Genomic DNA, 25,357 nt, shown 5'->3' with positions numbered 1-25,357 from the left:
CGCATCTGTTGCCGTTACAAGGCCCGTTAGAGCCTAGACGAGGCCGATACAATCCGCATTGCGGTCGATACGAGAGTTTGTCGGAATCGGATCATCGGGTTGATGGTCGGGTTCCCTGCCGTAGCCTGCAAATTTAGCCGTACTCGATCACTGTGTGTTGTTATTGACGTGGTGCATGTGGCATGAGCAAGTGCTGTAATGCTGTCATTATGTGCAGTATGCGTTCAACAGTACGTAAAGTAACTACGCGCAATCGGCGTCGTATACGCGCCATGCGTCGACGTATACAAGCTTTTAATCGGCAGCTGTTTGGACATGTGATCGTGGAGCCTGTGATAGTTTGAACGGTGCCTTAAACTTTCATATGGCCATCTTTTAGAAACTTCTGATGTGAGTGTCTGAATGAAGTACGGCGCTATGGTTCCCGCAGATACGCGCGGAGTCCAGACTGACAGTTCACACGCTACTGAGGCGAGTACATTTTTTTTTTTTTTTTTTTTTACGTGAAAAGCATGCGTTAGGTTTTTGCATATTGAAGTGAAAATGAATTTTAATGTATTGGAGACTTCAGAAAGATGACGGCTACGTTTTTCGTGTAGCTGACGAGCGTGTAACAACAGGCCGCGTAAATCCTGCGTATAGAAGGAGTCAGTCCTTGCCGGGGGCGTGTCATCTGATAATTGTGAAGTCATTTCAGGCTGGCGAATTAGTAATCTAAGTGTGTGTCTTCATGTTCAAAGTTTGCAGCCTGAAGCACAAATTTGTGTGCTTGCGAGCCTGTGGAATGTTTTTTGTCGCCGCACTTCCTGCTTCCAAGTGTGCTTGTTGTGCAGCAATTTGGCAGAGATATAACTTTAGCTAACTGGTCAAATGCTGCCAGCACATATTACACATTATCGTGCATGGGGGAGGCACATGAATCGTAATCGTTTGAGCTTATTTTTATTGCAGAAAGATGTTTCCCCAAAAATCTTTATGCTTCTGTTAATACTAGCTAGACTACAATGCTCGTTTGACATCCATTTTGGCTTTTGCTATCCATTATTTTTTTATAATTTTTCAGGGTGTTCATAATTCAAACGTCATGGTAACTTGTATTTGCACCAAATATTTAAAAGCCTGAGGCACAGGAAACTTAAAAGTTGAGCAACTTGCTACATGAGCAGCGTAGTGTAAAATGTCACGGTATTTATAGGAAAGAACTTATCTTCAGTTTTGTGCCTTTGTGCAGGCAGAACGCTGGCCCTGTGATGGCTCAGTGTGGAGTTTGCGCTCGGAGCAACCACTCAACAATTGTGAGGGCACTCTGGATGTGCTTAAGGTGGACACAGAAGAACTGGCTGTGAGTCAACACGGCTCAGCACCGTCATCTTTGACATTGTCAATGAGTGTACAAGCATCGTTTTGCAGAAGGCGGCACATGAAGCAAATGCATTCTTTTGGGTGCTCTCTCTAAATATTATTTATGAATTAGGTGGAAATTATTGACGCATAAGCAATGATTTGGTAAATGTGGTGTTGCTTACTTGCATGACTCATGTGCTCTTGGAAGTGTACCAGATGAAACCGCTGAATTAATTAGGTTGTCTCAGATGCATAGACTTCAATGCCAGAATGCGTTCCAGTGGTACCTGTTTTGCAGCAGATCCTGGCACATCAGAAATGAGCAGAATTCCAATTTCTGGGCCTTCCCATCCTAAGTGCAAAGCATGGTATAAAACCACCTCCGAAAAAACTGTGTTTCGATCTACTGGTATATTAATGAGTGTTTAATACAGATGGAATTAACACTTTCCATGAAATGCTGCTGGCCTCATGCAAAAGGCAGACTTTTGAGCTGCACACCTTGAAGCCTCTCCGCAATAAACCAGCTACATATTATATCCAGCCCAGTTTCGAAAGGAAGCTTGTGGGTATGCTGCTTTTGTAGGGGTTGCTTATCAGCAAAGAATGTAATAGGCAGTATCACTGTGCAATGCTCTCAATTGCACTCATCTAAGTTTAGTATTTGCTGCAAAATGCAAAGTGCTAAGTTTAAAACTATCAGTAACTGCAGTGATATTTGATACCGTTATGTACTTGGGTTATTCTTCCTACAATAACTGATGTGCGTCAAAAGCAGGATGCAAAATAGAATGGTTCTGCTCGTAATTGCCTTACGTGTATCACTGCAATTTGTTATATGTTCTAATGAAGTTGTTTTTTAACCTTGATAAGTAATCGTTTTATAATGGGACAGTGGCAGTCTATTTACTGTGTGCCCCGCAGGGGGCACCTGTTAAAGCAGGTGTTTGCGTGTACTGTGCGACACCACGGACCCCAGCACCCACGCTTAGCCGTGCGTGGCATCGCCGTGTCTGGGGAAAAGGGGATCCTGGTGGTTGAGCCGATGCCGAGTGTTCGAACCGTTAAGGCCCCTCGGCGGAGGCAACACACCACTTTGGCCCACGCTTCCCATAGACGGCACCTCCGGGCTGACCCACCCGGGGGAAATCGGCAGTCGCCTTTTCCTGTCCTCCCCTCCATCTTTCACTTTCCTGTCATCTATCCTACAACTCTCCTGTCCTCTACTCTCTTCTTGGTTTTTTCCTTACTTCCCGGCGGCGAGGGTTAACCTTGTGTGGCTGACTACCCTGAGTTGAGCCATATTAGGTTATAGTTAAGGTATACAGCTGGCGTGGGCAGGGTTTTTTTTTAGGCACCTGTCCCGTCCCCTTGTTGGACTCCATGGTGGGTGGCTGGTACCATAACCGAACAATAAAATAAATTTTATGGCTTCTTCCCTTTCCGCAACGGATTGCCCTCCCGCCAAGAGAGGGCACACCGATGTGACGAACAAGTTTTTCACTAAAAATGTAAACAGCTTTCCCCGCTTTCATGTCATTCACTCTGAACAAGCAGAAAAAACTGCCCGTCAAGTCTCACCGTTCCTTGTGACAAAGACTCTCACAGACACAATAGGTCCAGGCTACAAAGTCAAAAAGCTACCAAATAGTGACCTCCTCTTAGAAGTGCTGTACAACCACCAGTGCGAAAAGCTAGCAGCTGCTACATCATTCGGTGACGTCCCTGTCACAATCTCACCACACCGCTCACTCAATACAGTTCGTGGGGTCATTTCAGATAATGACGTCAAGTTTCTGACCGAAGAAGAATTGCTCGAAGGACTCAAGGACCAAAATGTCATCAACGTTTATCGAATCAAGATCAGGCGAGACAACAAAGAGATCCAAACTAAGCACATCGTCTTGACATTTGCGCTGAGCACCCTTCCAGACTCCGTTGAAGTAGGATACACAAAGCTGCAACTCAGGCTGTACATACCTAACCCACGTCGCTGTTATAACTGCCAGAGATATGGCCACAGCTCCCAGAGCTGCCGAGGCCGACTCACCTGTGCAAAATGTGCCTCAAATGAACATGCCACTGACAACTGCCAAACTGAACCAAACCTTTACGTAAACTGTGAGGGCAACCACCCAGCATACTCAAGATCCTGCCCAACACGGAAGAAAGAAAAAGAAATTGTAACCTTAAAAGTCACTGAGAACATTACATTCGGAGAGGCGAGAAAGCGGCTTTCATTGGTCCAAAGCCCAACTTACTCCGTTGTGACGCAACAGGGCGCAGCGTCACAGCGTGCTTCGGCACCTGCCCAGGTCGCGGGTAGTGACCCTGGTGTGGAGCCATCCGCGCCCATGGTGGCTGCAGCTGGCGCTGCTCCACCACCCCCAAAGCAGGCTTCGCGACCTTCCAGGTCTGCGGGGCCCAAGGCCTCTTCTCACACGGGGAGGCCTACTTCAAGCGTTCCGGTGTGTTGTCCGCGGTCATCCAGCGTGTCTGAGGACGCGATGGACACGACAACACAGGGTAGTCCTGTGCTGTCAAGACGGCGGGACTCCTTAGAGCGTGCAAAAAAGGACAAGCCCCGAATCACGGGGCCAAAAACAACGTAGTCTCTATTTTACTCGTATAGCTTAAGATGGCTTTTGTAATAAACTGGAATTGCAGGGGACTGCTTAATAACTTAAGCGATATAAAAGACATTTTAGCAACATATTCACCTGTGGCCTTATGTCTGCAGGAAACAAACCTGAGTCCTCTACATGTGAATATTCTTAAAAAATACAAAGTCTTCCGCCGTGATCGAGAGCAGGCATGCAGGCTCTCGGGCGGTGTTGCCATCATAGTTAAAAACAATATTGCAGCTCGTGAACATAGGCTCAAAACTCGGCTAGAAGCAGTAGCTGCCACACTTATCACGTATAAAACAATCACAATTTGCAGTATTTATATAGAGCCACACTTAAAAATAACACTCCATGATATCGAAGACCTTTTCAGCCAACTGCCAGATCCATGCGTAGTAGTTGGCGATTTTAACGCCCACTCTTCTTTCTGGGGCAGTGAAAAAACTGACACGAGGGGCCAAATTTTAGAAGACTTTATTCTGTGCAATAATATCTGCTTACTTAACACCGGAAAACCCACTTACTGCTCCCCGAGCTCCGGTAAAATGAGTTTTATTGATTTATCTTTCTGCTCATCATCGGTTTTTAGTGATTTTAAATGGGATGCCTTAGATAATCCGCATGGAAGTGATCACCTACCTACAACAATCAGTCTAACATCATCACCATCTATAATTCAAACCAAACCAAGATGTTGGAAGCTGCATTTAGCAGACTGGAAGCTTTTTAAAGAGAAAGCCGACTTAGGAAAACTATTTGCCGAAGATTTTAATGTCGACGAGTTAAATGAAAGATTTACCTCTTGTATTTTAGCCGCCGCACGCCAAGCCATCCCTCAATCATCTGGAGTTGTGAGACAGAACTGTAAAGTGTGGTGGACAAAAGACTGCAGGGAGGCAAAGAAAAAACAAAATAAGGCGTGGAGTATATTTCGCAGGTACCCCACACAAGAAAATCTCCTAATTTTCAAAAAGGCTAGAGCTAAAGCGCGCTATGTACGTCGTACTACTAAAAAAGCTTTATGGCAGCATTACATCTCTTCTATAAACAGTCATATAACATCCAAGGATATGTGGGCACAAGTAAATAAATTAAATGTCAAGTACTCCCCGTTTACAGTTCCTCTCCTTACAGACCCAAATACCCAGACAAGCATTCAAGAGCAAGCGGACATTTTAGGTGAACATTTTTTCATGGTATCTAGCTCATCACATTATTCAGAATCATTTTTAAAGTATAAAAGCCAAGCAGAAAGACAGAAATTACCTACTACTGGCAGCGTTCACGAATCATACAACAGTCCCCTTACACTACAAGAAATAAACACAGTTCTCTCTTCCGGCAAACGTACAGCACCTGGCCCAGATGAAATACACTATCAAATGCTAGCCCATCTTTCTGAATCCTCAGTTGAAGCACTCTTAAAATTTTTTAACAAGGTATGGATGTCAGGAGAAATACCGCAGGCCTGGAAGAAAGCCATTATTGTTCCGTTACTGAAACATGGAAAGCCACCAACATCCCCAAGCAGTTATAGGCCCATAGCACTAACGAGTTGTATCGCTAAATCGTTTGAAAGTGTTCTAAATATCAGGCTCATGTTTACACTTGAATCTCGCAAACTTCTCGACACCCACCAATGTGGATTTAGAAAAGGATGTTCGACAACTGATCATCTTGTGCGCTTGGAAAATACAGTACGAGAAGCATTTATACGCAGACAACACTGCCTTGCCGTATTTTTTTATTTAGAAAAAGCTTATGACACGACGTGGAGGTATGGAATCCTACGTGACCCGGGGGACCTTGGCATCCGCGGCAGAATGTTAAAATGCTTGAAAGAGTTTTTGTCCGACCGTTCTTTCCAAGTTCGTCTCGGTGCTACTCTGTCAAAACGTTTCACTCAGGAGAATGGTGTCCCTCAGGGGTGCATCTTGAGTACCATGCTGTTTATAGTAAAAATGAACTCCATAGTAAAAATAATCCCAACGACCATCATGCATTCAGTCTATGTCGATGACCTACAAATAGCATGTACATCCTCTAATGTATCAACGTGTGAGAGACAAATTCAATTAACAGTGAATAAACTAGCGACATGGGCAGATAGAAATGGTTTCAGGTTCTTTGCAGAGAAATCAATAGCCGTTTTATTCTCACTTAGACGAGGTTTGCAAGTGGACCCTACAGTTTACCTCAATGACATTGCTCTCCCAGTAAAACACGAACATAATTTTCTAGGCATTACTTTCGACAGCAAGCTTACTTTCCTCCCCCACATAAACACCCTTAAAAAGAAAGCCTCCCAATCTTTAAATATACTTAAAGTGCTGTCACGTAAACGCTGGGGATCCGACACGACATGCCTTCTGCAGATTTATCGTTCAGTTGTACGTTCGAGCTTGGACTACGGTTGCATAGTCTACGGTTCCGCAAGACCCTCATACCTAAAACGACTAGACCCAGTCCACAACCTAGGTCTGCGTCTTTCGACCGGGGCATACAGGACGTCGCCTGTGCGAAGTCTGTATGTAGAAACCAACGAACCATCTCTTGAGGACAGAAGAACCATGCTAACTTGTTCATACATTCTTAAGATCCGTTCGCTACCAACACACCTCTGCTACCCCATAGTAACAAAGTGCCCGTCCAGAACCCTGTTCAACAACAAACCGCAAGCAGTCAGACCCCTCCTCCTCCGCTTTGAACAGATGTGCGAAGAAATAAAAATACTCGATACACTCCCCGACATTGCACAATGCCCTGATCCATTACCCCCTTGGTATAAATTTCCCTGTGTATGCGACCTTACTTTAACACAGTTTGACAAACAACAAACTCCACACGAACACATATTACAAGAATTCCTGACATTAGAGGAAAAATACAAAGACCACAATACATTTTATACCGATGGTTCTAAAACTACCTCATATGTTGGTAGTGGTGTCGTAGAAAACAATCGCCAGAAAACAGTTAGGTTGCCCAATTGTGCATCAGTGTTCACTGCAGAAAGTTATGCCATATCCATAGCTGTGGAAAAAAATAATAAAATGCAATATTGAAAAGAGTATAATCTACACTGACTCCCTCAGCTTAATCACAGCATTACACTCTAAAAATGCAACAGAACCTTTAGTGGGAAAAATAATACATTGTATAACATCAGCCGAAACACGAGGTTACAAAATTAAATTCTGCTGGGTACCTAGCCGTGTCGGAATCGTAGGTAACGAGACAGCTGACGAATGTGCAGCAGCTGCCCGAAAAGCAAAAATAGAAAAAGTAAATGTACCACGCAAAGATGTTTTGAAATTCATACAAAAAAAGCTCAGGGAAAAATGGCAAGCCTCATGGAAAAATGAAATAAACAACAAACTACACGTCGTGAAACCAGTTGTCGAAGAATGGAAGTCATGCAGTCACCAGAAACGCTTCATGGAGGTAATATTATGTCGCCTTCGAATAGGACACACGCATCTTACTCATAGTTTCATTCTCAAAAAAGAAGATGAACCCATATGTGAAGACTGTGGACATGGACTGACTATAAACCACATTTTAATTTCATGTAAAAAACTCGAAAAGCTACGGAAAAAGCATTTCACTCAATTTTACACCAAACAGATACCATTCCATCCATTACTTCTCCTAGGAGAGAATGCAATTGTAGACATTTCATGTGTTTTTAGTTTCTTAGACGAAACATCTTTCCTGAACAAGCTATGATATCTGAACACTTCATTCCTTCTAAAAAAAAACAAAAAAAAAACCATAATATACCTTGTGCTTGGCGCATGATAGCCTGAGTTGCTTATGCGCCATAAAACACAACACAACACAACACATATTTACTGTGTGCTGTGCTGCATCAGGAGAAAAATGTTTTTTCTTGGTGTAGAACTGTTTTGATTGTTACTGATGCCATTATTTCAGAACCAGCTAACACTGCTGGACTTGCAAGCATTTCTGAAAATTCATCCTCAGGTGAGTACAGGTACTTAAAGATGAAGAATAATCTTTGAAAGGTTAAAAGGAGGCTTTCATATAAGACCATGTGCAGTGAGCATTTTCAGTTTTAATGCAGCAAAGCCGTGTATGATTGGATACTGAGAAAATGACATGTATAGTAATTGAAAAAAAGAAAAAAAAAAACATTTTTGAAAAAAAACGTGCCATGCATGAGTGTATTGTTTAGACTTCACAAAATATGAATTGTGTTGTGGTGACCCACCATTTAGTTAAAGCGGCTGTGGCATTTCATTGAGCTTAAGTTAACCGTTTGGTTCTGGGCTGCAATAGGACCAATAGCTCTTGCAAATAGGACCAGAGCAAGTGAGCCAGCTAACCAGCTGACCAATGAGGACCCGTATGATGATCAGATTTTAACATAAAGTCCATGCCAGCCATCACTTGACACTACCATGCATTTTGACCATTATTGTTGTGGCTCCCAGGCATTATTCAGAGGAGTGCATGCTGTTGCTGAATATTGATCATATGCAATGCCAAAAATAATTTTAAACGCACCTATAAAGCATGAAAAAAAGTATACCCGATCCATATTTTGGTACAGTTTATGCTAGAACAACTGCAGAAGATCTATAGTTACACTAACGGATGCAGCAGCGAATGCGCCTCTAGGGCAGCCCCCCAGCCAACGCCAATGGGCAGTTCTCGTGCTGCCGAGGTTAATCCTGTTTCACAGAGGTGCCTGCTAGCTACCGATAATTTGACACTAGGGGATTAGTCATGTCATACACTGCTGGCTGGAGAGCCTCTCTTGAGAGTTGTTTGCTGCTGCATTCTTGAGTTGCATTATATGGCATCTGCTACTAGGTGACTTTTTCTCATGCTATCCACAATTTTGCATGCTTAAAAATGAGCCACACCATATAGTTACATGGCTTTTTTGTTTGTTTGTTTTCATTGTTGTGAAGAAGTGTTGTGAAAATAAACATGGTCTCTTTACACATACCTGGAGCGAGCAAAATAGGCACTTGGGTTCTCAGTAACATTATGCATGTAATTTGTCAACCAAAATATAATTGTCCTTCCTTTCTCTTGGAATGAAGCAAATGTTATGTTGGTCTTCATGCCCCAAAGTAACTGTTAAGAGCAAATATTGTGGCAAAAAGTGCTTGGATTGTTTTTTGAAAACCTGTGGTTCTTCACTGTGCATTCAAATCTTGGTGCACAACTGTATTTACATTCCATCATCACTAAGTTTGGATTTCTTAGCCATATTAGAGCGTTCATCATCGAGTTCATGACAGCATGGTACCTAGAGGGCTGTGAAAGCACAGTAATTATGTTTTGAATTCTGCAGACTTGAAACTTTATATGAATGCATGCCATTTAGAATTGAATCTACTAGCTCCTATAGGGCAATAAGATGACTGATGTTGAAAGCCAAATAATGCTCCTTGTCTTGGTAAGCGAACTCTGAATGGTGAGTGTCAGGAATTTGAAAAGTCCGTAAAAGGCTCTTTGCTTGTTGTTCCCCATAGGAGCTGGCTGGTTGTGGCTGGAACAGGCGAGAGAAGCTTCAGCTAGCCCCTAATGTTGTGGCTCTGACCAACAGATTTAACCATGCAAGTATTGTGTGAAACCTTCATCTTGGGAGGACAGACTGCTTTCTACAAACCATTTGTGGTTGAATTGCCTGTAAAGAAAAAAGTGAAGTATGTGTAAGGAAAGAACTAAACTTTCATAAAAGATCAATGCTTTGTATGCAGTGGCAGATGAAATGTGGTTCTTCCTTTGCAAATGAAACTATTCCTCTGAAAGGTTTAACTGGAGATGATAATACTTGCTCTTAAAGTTCTGCCTTTTACTGGAAGCTTGTTCGTATAAAGACCTTCCTATGTGTGGCACTGCTTTGCTTCATTTCTTATGGGAAGATGAAGGAGTAAGCTATTTTCGTTATGTATGCATGAAATGTAACTGAATGTGCCATAGTTATGTATAATTTTATGCTGATCTCATAACTGCATATTATTTTAAGCTAAGTGGTACATGGCTTGAAAGATTTAGTAATGTAAGGAAGAAGGTGATACAGATAATTACAATTATTACACTCATAAAATCATTCCTGGCACTTTAAATAACTAAGAAGAAAGTGGACAAGTTTTGGATGTCTGCATGTTTGCAAAGGTCTATTGCATGCAATAAAGCAGTTAATTTTTCTTTTAAATTCATAGTAACCTTAAAAATGAAAATTGAAATTTACTATTCATATTTATATGTCAGCCCTCCATACAAAAGTCACTTTCAGAATTACAGGCATGTAGTATAAAGAAATTAGGAGCCTTATTGCATTCTTCAATATTTTACGAGCTACTCTCAACAAACAGAATCAATCTACTGCCATCAGATACTAAATTCCTCTGGGATGGGTTACACCAACTGTACAAAAAAATGAAAGCTGAGGAAATAACCTTGAAGCTTATTCCTGCTTTTGCGACATTTGTAACCTCAAAAACTGGTGATACTATACTCCATTCCATACATCAGGTGCAACGTAGCGAAAGCTACGCAAGTAGTCCGCAAGAAAAAAAAGGGAGGCGTATCACTATGCGCTCGTTTTGTGGCCGATTGGTTTTTGTGGACACGGGCTATATTCCGAGCATACACGTTTGCAATAACTTGCTTAGCGTGCCTAGACATCTTCGCAGTGCGGATCCCATGGAAAAAAATCCGCTTTGAAGAGGCAGGCGAGGTCGCTGCGTTGCGCAGCGCAGAGGGCACAGCTGGCAGGGCTGCGGGGCAGCGAAAATGCGACACGAAAGAAAACTACAAACAAAACATACAAATTCACCGAATCTGATCCTTTCTCCCTAAAAAAAAAAGTGCTTTTTATGATGTTGATAGCAAATGTAAAATATATTAAGCTTGCAGGCAAAGCAACTATTATTTTCTCTCGTCAACAGCAGGCACTATTTTTCATCGCGGATGTGGGGAGGGCAAACAAGAGCTCTAGCTTTGGCAGTGTTGCACTTGATATATGAAGTGGAGTATAGGATGGATCACACTCTGTCGCCAGAAACCTGCAAAATGTATGATGTGCTAGGACCATCATAAGTGCAATTTGCTCACAATTTTCACTGACCATAGATAAAAAAAAAAGTCATTTTAGAAACTTGTACAGCATTTCATGCTGCAATTTTTCATCATGGTACAGGTAAAGGCCTGATGGTTGCAAAAATAAACTATGAAGAAGAAAATTTCGACCAAATTAGCCATATGTGCTTTCTTGAATTATTCCGGCCAACCTCTCTGCTTTTCCTTTCAGTAAATCCATCTATCTATCTTAACTAGCATATACTAGTAGAACAGCAGTAACTAGTCACACATCCACTTCACTGATTAGTAACCTTTTATTTTTCTGTTTTCCTGAGCAATGGTTATGTTGCTGAAGTATGCACATATATTTTATTCTTGAGAGCTGCACTTTCTCTTTGGAACAATAATGATAATAATTGTTTCGCAGGGAAGGAAAGGCACAGTGTTTGTCACACTTTTTTTTGTTTACACCTGAGCTGCATCATAAGGGAAGGGAAGAAGGTGGGAGTGAAAGCGGAAAGAGAGAAATAAGTGCCGTAGTGGAGGGCTACGAAGTAATTTCAACTGCCTAAATTTCTTTAACGTGCACTGACATTGCACAGCACAAGGACGCCTCTTTGTTTTGCCTCCATTGAAACGCAACTGGCGGCGGTTGGGATCGAACTCTCTTTGGAAGCCAATCAGGTATAATCACAGAATGTATTCCTAGGGCTTACAAATCTGCTAAGGTCAGAATCACTGCAAAGATGGGGACACTGGCCAGAAGAACTAAGGCCAGTTGATAAGAAGAGGTGATGGCAGGGAGATGGGATCATAAGATAGTAATTAGTTTTACATAATAGCTGTAGTCCACATCTCGATTGAACAAGTTTTCAGTTTAAAAATAATTTCGCACTAAATTTTATTTCTACGTTTTGCCATGACTCTTTTGTGGTTGTGAACAGAATGTGAAGTAAAGCTGATATCTTTCCTAAATCCTTTCAAAGCTGATTCCTTTCAATAAATCCATCTATCTATCTTAACTAGCATTTACTAGTAGAACAGCAGTAACTAGTCACACATCCACTTCACTGATTAGTAACCTTTTATTTTTCTGTTTTCCTGCGCAATGGTTATGTTGCTGAAGTATGCACATATATTTTATTCTTGAGAGCTGCACTTTCTCTTTGGAACAATAATGATAATAATTGTTTCGCAGGGAAGGAAAGGCACAGTGTTTGTCACACTTGTTTTTGTTTACACCTGAGCTGCATCATAAGGGAAGGGAAGAAGGTGGGAGTGAAAGCGGAAAGAGAGAAATAAGTGCCGTAGTGGAGGGCTACGAAGTAATTTCAACTGCCTAAATTTCTTTAACGTGCACTGACATTGCACAGCACAAGGACGCCTCTTTGTTTTGCCTCCATTGAAACGCAACTGGCGGCGGTTGGGATCGAACTCTCTTTGGAAGCCAATCAGGTATAATCACAGAATGTATTCCTAGGGCTTACAAATCTGCTAAGGTCAGAATCACTGCAGAGATGGGGACACTGGCCAGAAGAACTAAGGCCAGTTGATAAGAAGAGGTGATGGCAGGGAGATGGGATCATAAGACAGTAATTAGTTTTACATAATAGCTGTAGTCCACATCTCGATTGAAGAAGTTTTCAGTTTAAAAATAATTTCGCACTAAATTTTATTTCTACGTTTTGCCATGACTCTTTTGTGGTTGTGAACAGAATGTGGAGTAAAGCTGATACGCCTCTTGGACAGATGCTGTGAAGTAGTTCTAGAAACAAGGCCTACTTTTAGAAGGGTGTTGTTGCGGACTTGTTGGTCTAATATTGCCAAAGAGGGAATAGCACCGCAAACACAAGAAAAAGCAAGGAATGGCCAACACTATGCCTGTGTTGTTCGTTCCTCGCTTTGTCCTGTGTTTACGGCTCTGTTCTCTCTTAAAACTTGAAGAAATGTTCTGCTTGCTGGGCACAGTTGAGTTGCTGGTCTTACTGTGACACACATGCCATGTGCTTGGTGGCTCTTTTAGTGGTAAGATTTTAATGTGAACATTGTTGTGTCGGCCGAGGTGGCCGTGAAGAAGGAGAGACAATAGTCGCATGTCAGGCGTCCATGTTGGAAAGCCCGTTTATTGACGAAGCACCAGATATATATATACAGGTTAGTCTACATCACCAATGACGACACAATCCACAGAATAGAAACTGAAGCAGAGCGAAGCCGAAACTAGAACAAAATAGATACAACAGACAATATAACAAACACAATCATCAGTTTTGGTGTTTGCAGAGCTAAAAAATAATATCTACAAAGCCTCTTATCTTAGCTCATTGGAGCTCAGTTTGGGGACCTTAGATCAAATATAAAAAAATATGAGTCTTTTGAGCTAACATTTGGTTCATTATTTGTAATAATGTTTGAAAATCCCATTTTAACCATCAAATTTATTTGAGTTGCAGGCAGTTTTCAAAGAATGTTTTGTCATAAGTTGGATGCTGTTGCTCATTCAGTTATGAGCGCCGCTGGTACTATTTACCCATTCTTTAAGGGGTTGGCTCTGTCAAGGAGCACTTCCGTTTTGCGTTTTGTGTAATTTCATACCATGCACATTCACTCCTACACAGGCAGCGCTCGCTGCCTGTGTAATAAGATTTTGCTCTGCCTAGATGATAAATGATAGGCTTTATCTGTCGCAAACCCGGTCAACATTGTGCAAGCACTTTTGCATGCAGCCACAGATCTTGCACAGTAGTTTCACGTAACTTGTTTGTTAATGCTGAAGAGAGCCTTTTTTCTCTGGGGGGCAACTGCGCATGTACCCACAATGGTCGCTCAGTGCTTGTGGACCTTGGCTACTGAGCCGGAGGGCCTGTGTGCTGTGCATTGTCAGTGAAAGTTGAAGCACACTCAGGAATATCATTAATCCAAATTCATCATCCACTGTGGCATTCCTTTTATTCCATAAGTCACTTCGAGAAAACCCCACAGTTCGGATTTTTCAGCTGCATATTTTTCCGTAGTTTTTTCGCATTGGTGTCGTGCTCACTAACAAAAGACTGGCATATCTCTTTTCAGGTCAGCCTGTGGGTGGTGCAGTCAGTACTGTGCGAGCAGTCAGTAGGGCGACGTGCGGAGCTGGTGGGCCACTTTGTACGGCTGGCCCAGCAGTTGCAGCAGATGGGAAACCTCCATGGTGCATGTGCCATCGTCTCAGCTCTGCAGAGTGCTCCTCTCTTTCGGCTTACCAAGACATGGGCACAGGTAGTGCACAATCGCAGTTGTTCTTCCCCTTTCACTTTGGTGTGGTGTGAACTGCGTGTATTATCTGCATTGTGCTAATATCTCGATGCGCTGACTTGGTTTGGGAAAGCCAGGTTTTTCTAACATTATGCCTCTGCCATGTGAAAGTGCGATGAACTTTTGCCTTTGCATCTTTGAAGTTTAGCACTTGCGTCTGTGCTAGAGACTCCTTGGCAGGGTCCAGAAGTGAACTTCTTGGGCCGTACGTTTCGGACGATGGCTGCATATTTTAACCTAACAGTGAATGAATAATGGTTACTTTACTCTTCTGTCATGTTTTGGTGAAGCAGTGAGGAAAACGTGCATGCATACTCCTATGTCATGAAGGTTATGTTTGTACATGCTGGCTAGCAGTTGGCTAGCAGTTGGCTAGCAGTTGGCTACTAATTGCTTTAATGGGATGGATTACATTACAAAGCTGTTGAACAGAAGAAGCTAATGGTATTGATTTAAACTAATTTGTTTCTTACCATCAGCAGTGTGAAACCATTGTGGTACACTATTGTTGTGTAGCTTTGATTGGCTGCTCTGTATATGTTAAATAAGGGCGAGTAAGAAAAGTCGGTTGTCACATTTGCCAAATGTATGCATATGTCTGCTGTATATGAATGAGTTATTTATTAAACTTAAAGTGACTGCAATGGGTCTTATGTACTGTAAACTGAAGCAAATTACTGCATAATTTGCTCTGTGCAGCTGTGAGAACAGGTGGAGAAAAAGTTGCAGAAGGTAATGAATAGAAGAAGACATTTGCCTGTTTGCTAAAACGAGTGCAAATTTACTAGTTTTTTTTTGCCTCACGCTATCATCATGGTTGTGTGTTATTTGTTTGTGCATGTAATTTTGCATTTGTAGTTGGCGTACATAAATTCAAAATTTTTGCAGGCTAACACCTTCTTATCAACTGATCACACAGTGACATTTAAAAGTATGTGGGCAGAACAGAGCTTATTGCCCACGTAGCGCATGCCTCATGAGTTCGAATATTGAGAAACCAGGCAGAGTTCCGCAAATACCACAAGGCAAAGATTGCCTTATTATCATACTACTGTTTTGGTTTGCGTGCACTACCACAAATATTCCCTCCTACCTCACACAACCCTTGCATTATAGGTGGCCCGTCGTGAGCGTCAGGTTCTGCAACGCCTGGCTGCCCTCTTCTCGGAAGAAGACAACTTTGGGTCGCAGCGGAGTCGGCTACGGGGTGCTTTGTCTCGTGGCACTCCCTTTGTGCCACATCTAGGACCCTACTTGCGCGACTTGCTTCATATGGAGCTCTGTGCTCCCCAGGTAGCTGCTGGCTTCTGTTTGCAGTCGAAGGCTGCACCTCATGTCTTCAAGAAGGGCTTCTTGCTAGGCACTTTGCATGAAATTGTGTGTTACTTTCTGTTGTACTGCTGTAATGCAGGCCACTTGCTGCAGCATAATTTTGAAACCACAGTCAGATGCCAACTGTCTGGGAATGATGGCAGAGCATATTCATTGTTTTTCAGCAAAAAGTGCACTAGCTAGTCAGTTTCAATCACTAACGTTGTATAGGTCTTCGATATTTTTCACCTACTGAACTGGCTTCAGCTAACTGTCCGCAAGCAACCATGGTGCAAGTAATTTGAACATAGCCTTTTTCCCCTCGGTCGAAATCATAGCATTATGCTGCAAAGTTCTTGTTTATACAGAAAGGAAGCATGGGAAATGTGTGTGGGTAGCTAATGCAAGCCCAGGTGCACTGGGAAAGCAGCCGAGGCGTAAAAATTTCAGGCTTCTTCCCTTTTATTTTTTACTGGTAATGGTACACAGGACTTACTGAATGATAGAACTGTGGGGGGGTATAGTCTAGTGAGTTTTAAATAATTTATGAAAGCACTTATCTCTCACCTCAACTTTCAGTTTTGGTTGTGCAGTTCATGACGTAATTGTAATGCTCCCAGAGCCACCATGTGCACTGACAAAATTGTGATGTGGTCACTGCCTCGTTGTTTGCAGCAAAGAGTATAGGCATAGACGTGGTTTCGGCATTGTCGTCTTTGTCTGCTTAACCCCAGTGTAAATAAGCAGCATTGCAGTTTTCTACGCTGAGTGCTGAGCCTTAAGCACAGCTTAGTGAGAGGAATTAAAAAAAGATCTTTGCAATGCTTTCACAGCACCAGTCCCAAAGCAAGTTTTGAGGTATGAATGTCTGGGCTTTGCCAAAGCCACGCCTAGTGTGTTTGTTTGATGAGGCTGACACAGCCATGTAGGGAACACCATAACGAGGAACACTATCAGTCAGGCACACGTCTCATGGTGTTCAAAATGCAGTCACACTTTTTCCATGACTCAAGTGGTTGTTGGCCTGTATGGCTTCAGAGCTCTGTGATCATACTAGTTGTGAAAGTCGCATGAGGTCAGTGTAACTTATAAGTTAGGAGATTACAACTCTACTTGTTCCTTTCAGGCATACTGCCTCAGGCTGTTCAAAACAATTGTAGAGCGGTCAACAGCTTACTATTGTGCTCCAGGGTCATTTGTTTCAGGGTCATTGGTTCTGATTGGATTGATTTGGGGCTTTGTAACTGGTAGGACCAAAAAATGGTGGCATGGCTGGCGTGACGATGTCATTGTTCCTTGCCTGCCGGTAGCCCAACGTGTAATTAGATTCTAAGATTCACAGCTACCTCCCAGTGCTTTCAATGTCGGTAGGTTTAGTGTGAAGGGTCTGTAGGCTGTTTCAAGCATTAATGTTACTACGTATTTAAAAAAAAGTGCAAAAACTTTAGCCACAACTAATGCATGGTGGAAGTAATGTAAAGGGGACAATATTCTGTATCCTAAGATGACCAAATGTGCAACTGCCACCTGCGCTGAGCAAAGCGGTGCACGCATTGTGATGATGCAGACAGATGGTCTTTTGCAAGCGTGGCAACCTTCGTCATGTGCAAGCTGTTGTGAAGAATGGCACGCACTGAGCTAACATTATCCCACTCCAACGTTTATTCAACGATAATCCGCGGTCAGCGAGCACTGCAGCCTCCCCTGTCGCATCAGTTTGTGGTTCACCATTGAGCGACGGTCGGCCACTTTGTTCTTGGTCGTCCAGGCTTTTTGAACTGGGTTAAAATTATCTGCGCCGTCTGACGATGTTTTTGTAAGACGAGGTATTGGCGGCCCTTCAGATACAAAAAGCAGATCTCGGAGAGCTTCCAATTCCCCAATGGGTGCCACTATCTTTGGTTTGACGCTGTAGGGGTGCGCGCTACTGTACAAAACACAATATTTACGTTCTGCCAAAAGTAGAGATTTATGTTCATTTTGATGTATGTCTTGGTACAAATTTGTGGTGTCGATAATGCAAGCTTTATGAACGCCCCGCACACATACTGCTGCAAATTGATGGTTTTGATAAAATTGCAGCAAGGCTGCATCAAAATGCTATTCCACCATCTGAACCATTGATAGAGAGGCGCAGCCATTCTGGATTGCTAGAAACCTGTACTGAGCTGTGAAACAGTGATGGCATGGTCGCACTGCCAGTGTCATAACTCGTAAAGAAGCAGAACAATCGCTGTGACCTGTAGCCCTTTCACTGACGCTGGCTTTCCCTGACCAATTTCATTCAATTCAATCATACTTGAAAGTGCTAACACAGCAGTGCAGAAGCGCAGTCACGGGCCCATTTTAAAATTTTTGAAGCTTCCAAGTTCTCAAAAAAAAAAAACGGGCTAAAGTGACATTGGCAAAAACAATTGATATGGCTGTTTCTCAACATTCTCTGCAACTTTTGTGCAGAGAAATTGTCTCTAATGTTAGCAATACAAAATTTTGCTCATTTTTTTCATCGAATATAAACGTAACAGTTTAATAGTTTAATGTAATGGCAATAATGGTTTAGGCAAATATGGGCACACTTAAAAAGATGCTAGAGACCTGGCCAAGAAGGCTGCCTACAAAACTATAGCATCATTCAAATGTTTGTACAGTATGACATCATTTTTTAAACTGTGGTGCAAGAAGTTCATTGAAACACTCTCAGTGTTCTTATTTTAACTTTCTCACTGTTGAGTTCCTGCTACAAAACACACAGTAGCGGCCCGAAATGATTTTTTGCATACTACTAAGCCTGCTGCAAAATGCTCGTGGTCATTCCCAGCACTGAATTTGCCCCTACTCCTTAAAAAAATAAATGACAGGACCTTGTAAATCTGTTCAATCTATTAGAAGGTTAGCTCAACAGAAGTACCCAAAATGTTGGGTTTGTAAGAGCATGTAAGTAGCGGTAGTAAATCAGAAATCAAACAAAGAAACAGTTATCAAAGACCGCATAGTACCTTTAGTCAACCATTCAGTTGGCGTGACAGATGGTGGTGGTAGTGGTGGTAATGGTTTATTGAAGTAGTAATCAAAAAGGAAAGAAAAGAGTGTTACCGGCCTCGGCAACTGGTATCTAAAATCTGAAGTGTCTGAGCTGCGGCCAGCAGGAAAGAAAAGGGATACAGAGAGGATAGCAAGGAGAAGTACAGAGGAGAGTAATAGCAAAAAAAGGACGGGGAGCTTTGTACATTATTTACAAAATGCAAAAAAGTGAACGAGCAGACAACTGGCTTTTTACAGTACGCAAAAAAAATGCTAGACCTTGAAAGGGGGGGGGGGGGATTTATTTGGTTCAATATTGTAGTCTAATCACTGGTCACCCATGGTTCGGACTGATGTTAAACGGTTTGTTGGGTCAATGCGCACAAAATTGCTTGTCATATCAAGTTTATCATGTGTGAGGGAGTTGTAATGTCGACCTCTTGTCGTTGAAATCGTAAGGGGGGTGTAACTTCCGGGGGCAGTGGCGATAAATTGATAAATTGTTGTAGAGAAAATGAAAGTCACATGTATTTGTCACACTTCTCAGTGGACACCTGAACCGTGCAGTTAGGAAGGGAGGGGGATGGGAGTCAAAGAAAGAAAAAGGTGCTGTACTGGAGGGGTCCAAAATTTGCATCAAAATAGCGCGGATGTCGATATACTCACGAGGACGTGCAAACAGTGTGCACGTCAGAATAACAAAAAAAATTGAAAATGAAATTAGAAGCATCGGGCTTATGTCCAATTAGATTAGGAATGTTTAATCAAGACTCACTAATGCTTAACATCGCTGAAAGAGATATAATTTGTGCTGTATACCTCTACCATCCTAGAAAAATAGCAACAAATGCCAGGCCTTCAAAAGGGTTAATGTTATTCGAAGCCCCCGTGTAAAGTGAAAACCTCATAATGTATGATAATGGTGCCTGCAAGCAATGCGAAGCTAGTCGCTTCTGCCCGCATATGTTTCCTATAAAGGTACAGTTGCGTAAGCTACTCCAAATGGAAAAGTACCCAACAGCATAAAAATCACGTAGTGACGTCACCATGTTTTCATACATGACAAGGATACTAGTTCAGCAACTCTTCAGTTCATTCTAGGCTAATATGTTTAGACCACGGAAAGTAAAGATGCCAGAAATTGTAGAGCCACGTGTGTGAATTTACAAGTGATGTCGCAATGAGTAATTGGGTGTCATTTTACAGCTTCGCTGCCCGACCGCCTTCACAACATGGATTAGACCCACATTTCCTTTTGTTTCCTGACAATTCTTTTTATGACGCCGAAAGACACATGTCTATTTGTGAAGGTTTGCTCGCAGCCCACATACTGCTGAGGCAACCGTTATTGTGGTAAGGTCGAAAGCTGGGTGAGCTATTGTGTTTAAAGAGCAGCATTTGTCTTATTACATGTTGTGTGAAAAGTTAAAGAGCAGAATTTGCCTTATTACATGTTGTGTGAAAAGTCACCTGAAGGTTATAGTAGCTTCTCTTGGCAGTCTAGAAAAATGTTGGCGCATACAAACGCATTGAACAGTACTCTCTCTCTCTTTTTTATACTGTTAATTTGGTCACTCTGTCGCATTGTCTTTCCAAAAATGCAACCACCGACACAAACCTAGTCAGCCGATGATAGCGCTGTCAGGTGTCAGCTGATGGTTTGTGGCTGGAGTTTGTGTTAACCAGTGTGCGCAATTAATTGGCTGGTGTTAACTAGATTCCTTTTTGCATCCCATCTTAGAGAGCTAAGCAAAGGTCCCCGAGCTGGTTAGTCTTGGAGTTTTGCACAGAGAGAGTTCACCGTAATGTTCAAGCATCCAGCAGTGTAAGTGCCGGGATTGTTGTGGATGCTCACTTCTGCTTTCAGAGTGATCGAGGAGCAGCGAATGTTTCCCTGGTGGGCTGCCTGGGCACCCTACAGAGCTCCTGCCAGCGTCTCATCCTGAACCCTAGTGCTAGCCTCCAAGCACAGCTCGTGCAGCCCTTCTATCTGGAGGAATTGCAAAAGTTTCTTCAGGAGGACGCATACCGGTACTTTCTTTTCTGCATTACTGTCCTGCTATTCAGTGCCGTCTGACCGGGCACTGAAAGCCACGTGTACATGCTAGCTGTGCATGGAGCATCAGCTCTCTTGAATGATTTAGAACAGTAAGAGTGCATGTCATTGCTGAGGGGGGGAAGGGGGGAGGAGGAGGATGAGGGGTTGGTATCTTATTGTCTTCACTGCTGCCTCCTTGAAATGTTTTTCATTAATTCGTTCAAAGTAGCAGTTCTGCCACAGCCAAAAACAAGAGAGTGGCTGTTGTAGTCTTGCAGAGGGAATTTTGACGTTCTGTTAGCAGTTTACCTTTATAGAAGTCCAGCCTGTCTGTCAAAGGCTGCTTTGATTTATTTAAGGCAGTCATCCATCTGTGCAGTCCGATCCCACTGTGAAATAATATGAAGCAACTTTATCCTTTTTCACCATGGCATCTATGATTGTGCATGTGACTTCTCAAACTTTTTCTAAGTGTCTGGAGGTGTTTTATTTATTTTCATTATTTATTTCGTATTTTGTCATGTTCTACGCAGATGGTATTAGAGAGGTTTCTTTTTTTATTATTTAATTTTTATTCCATACAGTCAGTGCCTCTGGCTACATTCGAAATCTCTGGTAGACAGAATGGCTTAAATTGAGACTTCTGAGGAGTAAGGCTACTATTCCTGGAAGATGTGGGAAAGTTTTTGTGCTGCTCATGTTACTTTTGTGAAAAGGGGGTTCTAAATTATGCTGTAAATTTTCAGGTGTTTTTTTTTTTTTTTTTTTTTTTTTTTTTTTTTTTTTTTTAGTAGAATATAATGCATGTCTGAAAGGGTTGTATCTACGTAGATGTGCAGGCTCCTCATTCTTCTAAATCGTTAACACGATAAGCAGTCGCAGGGACTGCTTTCTTTGTGTTGCACAGGTTTCGCTACACAGTAGGAAACATCGCTACGTAACAGTACCGAGATGTACAGTCGGCGTCACCCTTGTGTAGAGCGCTCGAGCGGTGCTCATCCCACAATAAAAACTGAAAATAAAAATCAGCCCACAATCTGCGGAAAAAGTGCTCATGCTCACCTTCTTCACAGGTCTGTGTGGATCTATTTCCGTACAAGCATTGCTTGTAAAAAGTAGAAACTGCGACGAGGTATCGATTTTTATGCAGGGAAGTGTGCCAATCGAGCGCTCTACCCAAGGGCGACGTCGATTGTACAATGTTTGCTTCTGATGCTGTATGTTCGGGTGTGTTAGGCGACGTGCTTTTCAACCATTCATCAGGCCCCTACCCTCTCCTTCCTTTTTTTAACTGTCACAGGTATGATATTGGAGATTGTTCAGTATGTTTTTGCCAAATTCAAGCAGCTGTGAACCGCCTTTCATCACAGGCACCTTTTTTTTTTTTTTCTCTCTTTCTTTTAGAATTTTAGAATTTTCATCATGCATACAGGGGTTCAAACCACCGTGTCTTTCCTTCTCTATGTATTATTTTTCTGCGCATTTCTTTTCTTTTTGTCCAGCTGATAGAAAAGAGCTTAGTCTAGTTGAGCACTGGTGGGCAAAATTAACTGCAAAACAGAATGTCGTCTGTAATGCCAGATGCGTTTGAGTAAAAAATGCTTCACAGTATTTTCGCGTAATGCAAAGAAGAGCTCATGTCACAACACAAAGCCTGTGTCCAATTGTCTCCTTGGCTTGATTACGTGAAGTGCTTAACACCGTGTCACGGTGGCGCAGTTGTTAGGGCACTCGACTACTGTGCCCGAGGATGCGGGCTCGAATCCCGGCCTCAGCGGCCACTTTTTCATGGAGGCGAGAAGCAAGGCACCCGTGTACTGTGCGATGTCAGTGCACGTTAAAGAACCTCGGGTGGTCGAAATTTACGGAGCCCTCCACTATGGCATCTCTCATAGCCGAATGGAATCTCTCATAGCCCGAGTCGCTTTGGGACGTTAAACCCCATGAACGAAACCTAAACCAAACCTTAAGTGCTTAACATTATCAACTAAAGACAAGTGTTAATAAGATGATTTGCTTTCTATTCTCAAGCTAATCTGCAGACAGTTTGGAAAGCTCTACTTCTGAGATGTGAGCTAATTACATGTCTTTACATTATAACGACAGCAACATTCCGAAAGGCGGTGACTGCTAGTTAGAGCATGGTGCACATTTTTTTAATCAGTATTCACTAGGGAACAATATTGCTACTATTCCTTTTGTGAACAACATGACTGCTCATTATATAGAATGTGTTAGTGTCATTGCCAGCGGAGTTTAACCTCTCATTATTTACCTAATGTAATCGATGTCTTTGGGTATAGAGATTTATGAAATGTACTTTTACGGTTTTCATTCAGATTCTATGCCATGTTTTTCAGCAATTATTACCTTTCAGGCAGCAACGAGCTGACTACAAAGTTACTAAAATTTCCTGTACACAAAAAATTGGGTCTAGGCCATGACCTGGTAATGAACTGTAAGCTATCAGAGCATACTTTTGCATCTCATTGACAGCCATGCAAAGTCCAGTACAGTAGAATCGCAATGCTCGACCACAGGTCGTACGAATTGTGGTACGATAAGAACTTAGAAAATTTCCCAGGTGCATTATGTACAGTGTATGAAAAGTCGGATGCTCTGGACACTTTCTCGCGCTACTCCGAATGATGCAAGAGCAAGAGCTGTGCCTGCGTGACTTCTTTTTATGATACGAATTTTAGGTGATGCGAGTATTTTTTGCAATCCCACGATATTGATATTGTAAAGATTCTACTGTAGTTTTTTTTTCTTTCTAATTAACATTGTTTTAGTGAAGGCGTCTCGTGGGAAGCACAGTGACCTGAGTTTGCTAACTGGCCTTTGTTTTAGTACGGACAACTTTCCAGCCAATTGCATCAGACTTGATTTTTGTAATAAATTTGATTATGTAGCAGCATAGTAATAACAGCGGTCATTGAAAGCGCTCTCCTACTTTTGTTACAAGTTCTATAACCTGCCATACGGGGGTCACTAACTCATAGCAGCATACCAGTGTGGATGATATTGAGGGCCCAACAGAAATGCTGCGATGTATCGTTGGCACAGCAAACTCGGTATTTTCTGGGGCCGCTACAAGATTGTCTTACAATTACGAAGGCTGGGTGCAAGCCATTTAGGGCCTCACCCCTTTATTGAAATAACTAAACGAACACCAGGGCAGATTACTCAGAACCTAAATGTAATTAAGCGTGAGACATTTGCATTGGTAGGCCATATATCACTGACCTTTCAGATTGGCTCTTCTTGAACCAGTTCTAGGTCAATTCTAGGCCTGACCAGTTCTAGGTCAGGCAATTCGACCTTGTTGAACTGGACGACGCTCTTTTATTCACCTTTGGCAGTGGTTAAATAATCAACTGGTCAGTGTGAGGCTGTTGTTTGCTTTGAAGATAAACTACTGACCTTGCGCAAGAAACAGATATATGTTGCTTTCCTGTAGGCTTTTGAGGGATTATTGTGTTTGATATGGATGAATAAGAATGAGACAAAAGATGAGTCTTCAGTCTCTTCATCTGTCTTAATCAGGCGCAACATTTTTGACCAAGATTTTTCATGTCACTAAATGTGAAGGCTATGCTTAGTGAAGGGTCTGCTTGCACTTTGTTTAACTGGCAGAAATTTGTTGTGCTGAAGCAGGTTAATGAGGTTTACTGAGGCTAGTGCAAATTCTGAATACAATTTGCACAGAGACCTCATAGGCTGGTGCCGCATGCATATATTCTCGTAGCCAGGCCCATGTACCAAACCAATTATTTGTCACTGTCAGTTATTCATTTGGCATTTGAAATTTTGATGTTTAGAGGGCCTCACCTGGGAGCCTTTCTCTCTTTTTTTTTCACGTAGGGAGTCTCTTCGCTTGGAGCCCCTTGGACGACAGGCAAGCTTGACACTGTTGGCGCCTCCTTCAGAGCCCAGTCCTCCTTCAGGCAGTACCAACAAGCCGCCCCGTTTCACTCCAGGGCACAGAAAAGCTCGCAGCTTAGGCACAAAGTATGTGGCTGTTTATGTATCTACATCACGCTCTTAGCTCCTCGATACCTCCATCTGGGCACATTGCACATGTAAAATATATATCTATTATGCTTATGTATTCTCTAACAGACAGATTCCAACATCTTTATAACATCTTTATCATCACGCATACATGATGCCAGCATAATGTACGCTTGATGTGAATAGTTATTATTATTATTATTATTATTATTATTATTATTATTATTATTATTATTATTATTATTATTATTATTATTATTATTATATTATTAACCATACCCTCAGCTTCTCTTATACCAAACGCGTTGCTCAGTGGGCTATGCGCACACTCAGGTTCATCTGCAGACTTCTGAGAAAGTTCTGTGCCCCACTTCCGTTTTTAAAGCTGTACCTGTCCACATGCTTGCCGCTTTTGGAGTATGCGTCGTTTGTTTGGAATGGCACTTGCAAATCCAACTGTGACTAGGTCGACAGAGTACAGCAAAATTTTTTATGGCTATTTCGATCTCGCTTTACCGGGAATACCCTACTGCATCTTCCTTCTCTTAACTGCTGTTGTGTCAGTGTAGATATAATTTTCCTGTACAAACTCCTTCATGGCCACAATCTGTGCCCTCAGCTCATAGAGTACATCCTGCTGCACATT

The 25,357-nt window shown here is 42.3% G+C and overlaps 1 protein-coding gene across 2 annotated transcripts in view; it reads left to right on the top strand.

Annotated features, from left to right (window-relative positions):
• LOC146202008 (ras-specific guanine nucleotide-releasing factor RalGPS1-like) overlaps nt 1-25,357 on the top strand; it is a 58,122-nt gene continuing 32,765 nt past the window's right edge. Inside the window, exons 1-8 of one of the 2 annotated variants that reach the window (XM_084587905.1) lie at nt 1-475; nt 1,236-1,342; nt 7,908-7,958; nt 9,482-9,565; nt 14,106-14,291; nt 15,444-15,620; nt 20,527-20,690; nt 24,562-24,708. In XM_084587905.1, the coding sequence (XP_084444031.1) occupies nt 403-475; nt 1,236-1,342; nt 7,908-7,958; nt 9,482-9,565; nt 14,106-14,291; nt 15,444-15,620; nt 20,527-20,690; nt 24,562-24,708 (989 nt within the window). In that variant the 5' untranslated portion in view covers nt 1-402. Of the gene's footprint in view, nt 476-1,231; nt 1,343-7,907; nt 7,959-9,481; nt 9,566-14,105; nt 14,292-15,443; nt 15,621-20,526; nt 20,691-24,561; nt 24,709-25,357 lie in introns of both variants that reach the window. The other variant, XM_084587904.1, reaches the window with a different exon arrangement.

Source organism: Amblyomma maculatum, chromosome 1 (assembly GCF_055883805.1).
Source record: "Amblyomma maculatum isolate TAMU_Amacu chromosome 1, ASM5588380v1, whole genome shotgun sequence".
Classification (NCBI taxonomy): Eukaryota; Metazoa; Arthropoda; class Arachnida; order Ixodida; family Ixodidae; genus Amblyomma; species Amblyomma maculatum.
This window is presented reverse-complemented; position numbering and strand designations above follow the sequence as displayed.